Source organism: Vigna radiata, chromosome 6 (genome assembly GCF_000741045.1).
Source record: "Vigna radiata var. radiata cultivar VC1973A chromosome 6, Vradiata_ver6, whole genome shotgun sequence".
Taxonomy (NCBI): Eukaryota; Viridiplantae; Streptophyta; class Magnoliopsida; order Fabales; family Fabaceae; genus Vigna; species Vigna radiata.
The window spans coordinates 31814782-31825147 of NC_028356.1; the positions used below are offsets into that span (position 1 = coordinate 31814782).

At 31.0% G+C, this 10366-nt stretch overlaps 2 protein-coding genes across 3 annotated transcripts; both read right to left on the reverse strand.

Annotated features, from left to right (window-relative positions):
* Positions 1 to 2052: 2052 nt before the first annotated feature.
* On the reverse strand, positions 2053 to 2923 carry LOC106764300 (leucine-rich repeat extensin-like protein 1). The gene has a single exon (XM_014648574.2). It carries the CDS (start codon positions 2903 to 2905, stop codon positions 2243 to 2245), a length of 663 nt encoding a protein of 220 aa, XP_014504060.1. The 5' UTR covers positions 2906 to 2923; the 3' UTR covers positions 2053 to 2242.
* Positions 2924 to 4052: 1129 nt separating this feature from the next.
* LOC106763711 (U-box domain-containing protein 52-like) lies at positions 4053 to 7870 on the reverse strand. 2 transcript variants are annotated; one of them, XM_022781722.1, is made up of 8 exons: positions 7437 to 7870; positions 7152 to 7234; positions 6760 to 6914; positions 6441 to 6593; positions 6078 to 6297; positions 5842 to 5943; positions 5151 to 5579; positions 4053 to 4984 (listed from the first exon to the last, which is right to left on the reverse strand). In XM_022781722.1, the coding sequence occupies exons 1-8, from the start codon at positions 7597 to 7599 to the stop codon at positions 4223 to 4225; spliced, it is 2067 nt and encodes a 688-aa protein (XP_022637443.1). In that variant the 5' UTR covers positions 7600 to 7870; the 3' UTR covers positions 4053 to 4222. The 2 variants fall into 2 exon arrangements, with proteins under 2 accessions (XP_022637443.1, XP_022637444.1); XM_022781723.1 differs by having other exon boundaries at positions 7433 to 7542.
* Positions 7871 to 10366: the final 2496 nt, after the last annotated feature.

Below are 10366 nucleotides of genomic sequence, written 5' to 3' on the forward strand. Positions count from 1 at the left end.
GAAAAAAAGGATTGTCCCTTTAAATTTATGGGGTCTAAATCTCAAGTTGAAATACAAAACATAAGATGAAGTTGAAATGCTCAAGTTGAACTTTAAAGCATGAAAACAAAAGACTACAAGAGGAAATGGAAACAAAGTTAAAAGAAAAAGTAAAAACAAAAAAACAAAAAAAAAAACAAGTGGAAGCCATGAAAGTTGAGCTTTTAAACAACTTCATATTTGCTTTTACTCAATTGCAAAATTGTCTTTAACGGTTCCAGATTTGAAAATTATCCAAGATCTTTAAAGAAGAGGTTATTGTTGAGGTATATTATATACATTTTACATTAAGCTGAATTAGATATTAAACATTAGATTTGTTTTATTTTGTTGTAGAAACAAAGTCAGACCAGTCCAGAAAGAAAAAATATGATAAAACTAATTTTAATTAATCTTATTTGTTAACTAATTTTGTTAATCTTATTTTAGAACATGTCTTACTATTTTTCTGATCCATGAAATTAGAAAATCTTAATGTTGAAGTGACCGTACTTGAAAAATATCTTAATATACTAAAATATCCATCCAATGTCTTTAACCTTTTATTGCAAAGTATGTTTATAATTTTGTTCTTTTGGTTTGTTAATTAACAATGTTCATTATTACAAAAGATTTAAAAACATGCATAAAGGCACAAAAGTTGATTTAGAGAAATTGGGAAAGGTTAGTGAAGTGCATTGATAAAGTTTAATTATTTAAAGTCGTTACCCATTTGTTAATTAACAATTCCTTAAAAAAAATAGCTTCTTAAAAGGGCTAATAAAACATATTAACGAAGAACTTCTTAAGATTTTTTTTTTTGACAAAGTATTAATGTCCGTAAAAAAAATTATATGTTAACGAAAATAAGGATGTAAAGAATAAGAAGATATGAGTTAAATATTTAGTGTTTGAATTTTGATGCAAAATTATAATTTGTCAAAATCTAAAACTTTGGTATATTTTAATTTTTAAACTTTAAAAGTTTTTTTATTAATATCTGAGTAGATTACGTGGTTTGACATATTTTTATTTTAACATGTAAATATGCTTAACACGTTAAATTTTTTTTAACATAATTTAATTAAAATGATTATATTTTTTTTTAAGTGTGAGAATCTAAATGTATCCATAAATTTTAATTTCGTTTCAAAACTAAAAATATATTTAACTCATAAAATATTTATATTTACATATAATTTAATAAGTTTTTAAATATATGGATACATATTTAATTTTACCTACATTTTATTTTTGGCTTTCTTTCTTTCATTAATCTCACAGACATTGTTTTTCAAATTCAGCTAGGATTTATCACGGATTGGTAGTAAAACTTTATTTCCTGATCTTTTAAGTGTTATTACATTGAGTTTATATCATATTTGCTTTTCTTTTCAACAAAGAGAAGAATATACTTTTATTGAGATATACCTATACTTTAAATTATCACAAGATACAAACCATGGTTAAAGCAAACACTTTAACCTATATATGAAGTTTTTTTTTTTCCTAAAACAAAACTTAGATAAAGTTTCTGATGTAGTTGATACTATTTATCTTTCATAAAAACGTAAAATGTGAAATTAATTTTAACTGTGACCAAATTATGTATAAAAGCAATACACGTGTGCTCATTATTAGTAAACAGAATCATAGTGTTATTAATCACTATTTATCAGAAACAATAAAAAAAAAATTTGAATAAACTGCCATATCATCAATATTAGTTTCTCATGACAATCATGAATTCACATGTTTTTAGGAAAAAAAAATTTTAACAATTTTTTTACAACTTTTTAATAAAACATATTCATTTTAAATAATTTTTTAAAAATAAATTCAAACATACTAATAGTAACAGTGTCCTTCTTTTTAAAAAAAATTATTAAAAAATATTAAAAAAAAATATTAAAATATCAAATATCCATATCTAAAACAAAGCCAAAACAAGTATTTCTTAACAATAATTACGTGTTTACTTTCTTTCTGTACAGAACTGTCTATACACATATAATACAATCTCATCTCATAACATAGTACTAAAAAAATCATTCAATCAATAACAAACTTGAATTTGTCACAGTTTATAAAGGAATATTGATTCCTCTTACTACCAGTAATTACATTATGAGTTCCCAACAAAGGTAAAACATGAAGTAGGAAAAAACATATATGTCCGTCAAATTGCTGTACACTGTACAAATACTTGTTTCATCCGGAACCATCAAAAGAATAGCTCATGAAAGAAGGACAGTGAGAGGAAAAAAGGTATAACATGTGGAGAAAAGGAAGATGCAACAGCTGAGGAATAGTAATAGTAATAGGGGTAGTTAGGGCCAGAAATAACTGTAGGTTGTCCTGAACCTGATGAAGGAGGGTTGTTGTTGTTGGACTTGAAAGGTGGTGGTGGTGGTGGTGGTGGAGGAGGAGGTTGTAAAGGCTTTGGAGGTGGTGGTAGTAGTAGTGATGGTGGAGGGAAGGTTAGAAGTGGAGAAGGGGGTGGATCATTTGATATTAAGAGAGGAGGGGGTGGTGGATATGATGTTAGAAGTGGAGAAGGTGGTGGATTTGATGTTGAGAGTGGAGGAGGAGAAGGGTATGATGTTAGGAGTGGTGGAGGAGGTGGATATGATGGTGGTGTGAGGTGTTGTTGTGGTGTAAGAGGTGAAGGAGGTGGATGGTTTGAATATGATGTGACAAGAGAAGGAGGAGGTTGTGAACATATGGTAGGACATGAGGCACATTCACTGATGCACAATGAACCAGTTGAAGGGTTTTCAATGTTTTCTTCTGATGCCACCATGCATGCACACAAACCTAGCAACATCAATCCAACTTTTCTCATCAATGGAAACAGATCTTTTTGTCTGAATCTGCGATGTCCCATTTGATGAGGTAAATTGGAATGAGCTTGGAAGCATGGAAAATATGTATATGGTGTAAGTATTATATAGACAGAAACAATGGAAGAATTGGTGAATTTTTTATATAGCGTGCATTTGGCATTTTGGCACTTTGCAAGTTTGAGTTATATTCTTTGATGCTTCCTTAAGAATGGCACGGTGGAAAAGTATTAATTCTCCCTACAATGGTTTATGTGAGTTATATAAAAAATATGATGTTTTATTGTTTAAAAGAGGTTGAATTTGAGCTAAGGTTTCTTATATAAAACTACAATGTTTGGTGAATTCAAGATATAAGGTAACAGAAATTGATTTGATCAATTAAATATATTTTTAGTTAAAAAGATTTGTGGAAGATGGAAAACGGTGAATTTTTTTTGTTGCATTGAATAGTTATGATATCGGGTTATTTTTATTAAAAAGACTATACAAAATATTATTGAGAAAATTTTTGTGAAAGTTAAATTGGAATCTATAAAAGTGGAAGGAGATAATTTGTGTAAATGTAAACTTTTAGAATTGAGATGATTCAATGTTTGTATTTTACGACAGGAAAATATACTTTTAACATTGTTTTTAACTTGCATTATTAAGTTACTTTTATTGCTTGAACGTTTTAATTAGGCTTATTCAATTTGCTTATGTTCTTTAAAAAGTTTCATTTTTATCATATAGGAAAAAAAAGTTTCAATTAGATCTTAATTTTGAAAAGTATTTCAATTAACTTATCTTAAAATGAAATACTACCGACATTAAATTGAAATCAAAATAATAACAAAAGATATGATATTAACACATGACACTTATAACTTTTATTAAAGCTTATATTTTACTTACAGTTTTGAAATAACTAATTTTTTTCTCTTATAATCGCTTTTGAATAAGTTTATTTAAACAAACAAACGTAAAAACACCTCTTGTGATAGTGAGTTGAAATCTTATGAGAAAACTGGACAGCACATAAGTTTAAGAGTTAATAGTTTAAGCATTGAGATTGTAAAAGAAACTTGCACTATCTTTCTATCACAAAATCATGTAATATGAGTTTGTTAAAGTAACATAAAAGAGATCAAGTTAAGATTTTAAAAAAGTTTGAAGACATAATGCATTCATGATCTCTTGCAAGGCCATTTTAGGGTTTAGGCATCATCTATTTGGATTAAAGGAAACTCTTTCGTTACAAGAAAGCTGCTGGAAACTAGCATTGCAACACAACAATGAGTGCTGCAAGGAGTTTACTGGAGTAAATGTTTCTACTCAAAATAACATGGCACAGCCATGATTCCATAATGGAACCTATTTTATGGATCCGATAGATGAGTTCTTGTAGGCGAGAGAGGAAGTTGAGGGTGACTATGATTCAGCTTGTTATGTGATGCTAACCCAAACTCTCTCAACTGATTAAGCTTTGGCACAACCACGGTTGCAAGATCAGGCCTGTCCTTTTTGCTGAGCTCTGCACATTTCAGTGACAGTTTGGCAAATTCAAGAGTCTCTTCAAGGGGCCAATCATTGATCGAAGGATCGAGCATTTCTGAAAATGTTCCCTCTTCAATGGCCTTCAGAACATGGTGAGCAAGCCCCATTGGAGCCTTGGCTGTGATGATTTGTAGAAGCATTATCCCCAATGAGTATACGTCTGATTTTGTTGTTAGCATCCCAGTTTGTTGGTACTCAGGGTCAATGTAACAAAAGGTTCCAGCAGCAGCAGTCAAGTGATATTGTGTGACAGAATCAGCCACAGAAGCTGGCACTAGTCTTGAAAGACCCACATCACTGATTTTGCTCACAAAATTCCTGTCCAAGAGAATGTTGGCAGGTTTGAGGTCCCTGTGCACAATTGGTTCTGGCTTTGTTTGATGAAGGAAAAGAAGTGCAGTTGCAATCTCAGCAGCTATTTCAAATCGTTTCCACCATGGAATTGGAGGGCTATCATTTTTCCTCAGTAATCTATCTTCTAAGCTACCATTCTCTAAGTACTCATACACTAAACATCCGTACTCAGGACATGCACCAATGAGGAGAACCATGTTAGGATGCCTTATGCTGCATAATACCTCAACCTACACATGTCAGAAGGATAATATATCTTCTTTAGCTTGCATAAACATGGATGTTCACTATAAATACTTTTATACTGCTGATGAATTAAAAGTTGTATCGGTTAGAATAAGCAAAGTACATAAAAAAGTTAACGTAAATTTCTGGAATGACGAATTTATTACATACCTCTTGTTGGAACTGCCTCCTTCCGTGGGTAGCTTCAGGGTTCAAAATTTTGATTGCTACTTGGGTGTGATCAAGTTGGCCTTTAAAGACGGGTCCATATCCACCTTCACCTACTTTCAATGCTGGGGAGAACTTATGAGTGGCCTCTTCAACATCGCTTATACTGTATTTTCTGCATCGAATTTCCCTACATGCCAACTGATTCAATGCTCGATCCTTTTCATGTGCCTCTCTTCTGGCCTTCATCTCTGCATTAAATCTTCTCTGTGCTTCCTTTTCAACCATCTTAATGGCTTCCTCAGCTGCTTCCAATGCAGCTTTGGCTTTAACTTTCTCCTTTTCTGCCAATGCAAGTGCTGCCTCTTTAGACAACTTAGCCACCTCAGCTATACGTTCCTCGTCCAGTTTCCGTTGGTTAATCTCTTTAGCCTGCCAAGAACACCCTTTGAGTAATTTCATTTAACAACACTTCGTTGATTTCATCTAAGTGTAACATTCAAGCTCATTTAATCACTACCCTTGTTTTATCCTTACCAGTTTATTATAGTGAAGGAGTAATAGTTGTGGCCTTATTTGCATCACAATATGTAAACCATTTTGAGGTAATTTTTGTCTATACATTATGCAGTGAATGAACACATAAGTAGAGTTTTCTTACTTCTTACAGTCATGATCACATAATTTACTTCACCTTGCTTTCGGCTGACACTGCTTCTTTGCAAGCTGAACTCAACATGTCCATAGTTTGTTTCAGTTTGAGCTTCAACCTTTTCATCTCACTCTCCATCTCTTCCTGGAATGAAATGAAATAGTAAATTAATTTCTACGACTTAGTTTTACCATACTGATTTGATCACTTAGTAGTTTTTGTTCTACAACAAAGACAATCTAATCCATGATAAGCTTTTTGTTTTCTTGGACACATACCGTGAATTGAGAATCTGATAGATCGCACTCTTGTCTAATTCCATCTGATGACACTAACTTGTTCGACTTTGAAGAGTCAGTTCCATCCGAGCTGTGGCAAAATATTAACCTGTGTTCCGTTGATTGACCGACTGAAGAAGACCTTGCCATTTCAAGTACAAGTGATCTTTCTGATCTTCCATTGGTGCTCCCACTTCTAATTCCATGTGTCCTGTTCTCACTGTAGCCAGCCAAAATGCTTAGATTTGAACATGGCTATATATTTGTGATTGAAGAAGAGTGTAACTGAGTACCAACTTATTTCATCATGGCATATATGCATTGAAAATGTGAAAGGTATTAATAAGTTTCATTGTGTGGCACCTTTTTGCATGTTCACTTGGTGGTTGAACCATGTTTACCATCGGTCGTATTGCTGGTCGAGCTCCCACTATCTTCCCTTTTGAAATCACAAACACAGAACTATGATCTGGTGCTGATTTCATTACGCCTGTTGACACATGGCCTTTTAATTTTCTGAGACAGCCACCACATTAAGAAACTTTAACACATTACATAACATTTGTACATGCAAAGGAAACACAAAATTGTCATGCAAAGGCCAAATTTTAAGATGACTAAACTCATTTATATGAGTTCAAAGTAGAAAACTTGGTAAGTAATGTCTCAATTAACACTTAACTTGCTTCCACTCCTCAGGTAAAGACTTCTTGCAAAACTAGTCTTGTTGGAGGAGCCTGCACCAACGACTATAGTATTCACGCGATTTCTCTGTGCATATTCCACTATTCCTCTCACAATATCACTGTCATGGATCACGGCTTCTTTCAACTGAACCTGAGTTAACAATGTGCAACATCTTTATCATTTCAAAGTTAGATTCTAGTATCACAAGAGCAACAACAATAATTATTAGTTATTATATCCATCAACTAGTTATTAGTATAGACTTTAATAATTATGCATGCATGCGTCAACTAATCAAAATTAATCAACTTATTTATCCATTACAAAGTATTTGTTAGAAAATATTGTAATGAAAATTTTCTCCAAAATTGGATATCAATTACATACATTGTTGCCTTGACACATTTGACGTAAGTGGTTGAAAACATGTGCTACATCGTCTTCGTCGGGAGGTACAGCATCGATGCTCTCTGCATGCGCATAATTATATATAATATTATAATTGTTATATAATATAAGCAACACCATAAAAAATCATCGTACATATATATATAAAAAGATCTGTTTAAGGTTTGATTAATGAAAAAAGTGTTGATTTATGTTAGATTATTGTAGTGGATGGAATAAGAAAGAAGGGAGAGAGACAGGTAAATAATGCAAGAGGGTACCTACGATGAGTAATGTTTTTGTGTTTGATATGGAGTGCGATGATGACGGGGTTGTCTATGTTTTTGATGGTCCAACGAAAGGCGTGGGCGCAGCTCTTGCCTTTGTCAACGGCTACCATGGTGACATTCAAGAGCTGCGACGTGGTGGAGTCGGCATTAGAAGACATCGCCGTGGTTGTGGTTGTGGTTATGGCCAAGGTCTGCCACCTCCTGCTCCGCTGCGAGAGACGGGGGCGGAGACAGAAGGTCGGTTAGTTTTGCGTCCTTTTGTTTTGGGGTCCTCTTGATGCGGTGTGAAGATGGAAATGAGAAAACCCATGCTTTCCCACTTTTTTCCTGTTTCAACCTTTTCCATCACCATCACCCCGACGCCACCATGCTTTCAACCTCATCCTTACATTTTTTAGACCTTTGACCCTATAACAAACACCACACCAAACCTTCTTCTTCTTTTTTTTTTTCGTATCAAATATCACTCAACACAATATGTTTGTGAAACAAATAAATAATTAAACATAACATCGTTTAATAAATACAAAATAATAAGAGATATTTTCATTCTCTATCAAATTTATTTTCTTTCTTTTAAACATAACAAACCGAAAATTCACGACTTTAATTTTACGTATGCCTTATTTATTTTTATTTTTATTTTTAATTTTAAATGGTTAATTTTTTTAATGACATCTTAAGGACATGGTAGATTAATGTTTAATTCGTAGAAAATAGAAAAAAAAAACGAGTTAAAAATATACAATTTTAGAAATAGAACAGAATTATGAGTTTTTCAAAACATTTATGCCTACAAAAAATATAATTTAACATAAAAGTGTAAAAAGTATTCTTTTAATACAACCTAAAAATTTCTTGTATTCTTTATTTTCCCAGAAAAAAAAAATTACATAAAAAAAGGTCAATACATAACTACTTTTCATTGTTGTTATTGTGAATTTTATTTATAATGAAAAATCTAAGAAAATAAATAACACTTAATTATTTTTTTATAATAGTATAAATGTTATTCAGCTTATTTAAAATTAGTGGAAACGTATGTATTATGCGTGTGTTGTTTTTTTACGATAATAAAAAAATAAAAAATCATTATAAATATTATTATTACTATTATAAAATTAATTATAAATAATTTTTATAATTTTATTGTAAGTAATTTTCATTTATTTTGTAAATAATCTTTTAATTAAAAATTATTAAAAAAATTGTCAAATAAAAAATGTTTAAATTCAAATAAATAATCACTTTGTTAGATATATTATTTTTATTTTATATATATCTTTTATCTTTTATATTTAGTTTGTTTGTTATTATTTCTTATTTGTATTTTGGATTAGACTGATATTTCTTATATTATAAATAGAGGATCCTATTTTTATATTCAATACAAGGGAGATTAATTTCATATATAGTTTTTCACTATATTCAACAAGGTATTAGAGATATGGTTAAAGTCTATCCTAGCGATATTTGTTGTTTGTTGAGCATATTGTTTCATCCGCTATCGGACCACCCATTAATGTCTAGTCTCACACTCGAGATGTATATACCTTGGCTTGAAAAAAGTGTTGGAAGTCCTACATCAACTAGATATAAGGTCAATTCATAATATATAAATGTGTGCAAACCTCATCTTACAAGCTTGTTTTGTGGGGTTGAGTTAGGCTTAAAGCCCACTTCTTAACATGGTCTCTGCCACTATATCCACCGTTGTTGCCAGTGGCACCATCTACCGCCGTCGTCGTTATTTATGGCTGTCACTATTAGAGATCAAGTTTCGACCGACGATCACATGGTTTTGATCGTCTCGACTAGACGACCACCATGCTATTATCGATGCCTTCATTAGAGCTACTACGCGCTCTCAGCGCCTTTTGAAATTATGGATTTGTTCCCTTTTTCCGTCGTACATGGTGGCATGTTTAGTAGTATTCAGAGAGTCGAGGTCACTCGTTTTCCACTTTTCAGGTTCATTGTGTGTTGTCACATGTCTCGTCTCCTCTAGACAGTTATTCAAAGTATCAATGTTGCTCTTTTTCCTTTTTAAGGTGTCTTGAATGGAGAATCTTGGATTTTTTTAATATTTCTCTCTCCTATTCATCTTTTCTGCTATTGTCTTTTCTGACTTCTTTTTTGTCACCATTGTGTTTGACTCATCCATATATGTTTTTTTTTTCTACGGAAAATATGGTTTTTGTTAGTTTATTTATAGTTATGGTGGCTCTCCAACAAGTACCTATTTATTGCAAGAAGAGATTTACATGGAGCAACCTCCAAGATTTTTTGCTCAGGGGAGTCTGGGGTTGGTATTTCGTCTTTTGTGTTGTCTTTCAAATCATTAGCAATTTGGTGTCACTCGTAGATATTTTCATTAAGTCTTTATGAATTATATTAGTAACAACCTTGGTACATACAATTTGTACGCACCAACTTAAGGAGGAGTGTTAGATATATTATCTATATTTTATATTTATCTTTTATATTTAATTTATTTATTATTATTTTTTATATGTATTTTAGACTTAAAAAGTAATGTTCATAAAATTATTATTTTGTCTAAAAAAAATACTTAAAGAATAAAATTAGAAAATAAACGTGAATACAAAAAATGTTGTTTTTATATATAGACTATGTGCTAGCTTACTTTTTTAGTGATAATAAAAAATAATTTTTATAACTTTATTGTAAATATAAATAATTTTATTGTAAATAGTTTCATTATAATTAAGAAAATTGGTCAAATAAAAAATAATTAAATTTATTAAAAATAATAAAATAATTATTTTAACTTAAAAAATTGTAAGATAAAATGAAAAAATAGTTATAAATAAAAAGAGAAATAATATATATATATATATATATATATATATATATATATATATATATATATTATTCTTTTATGATAATAATAAGAAAAACTAT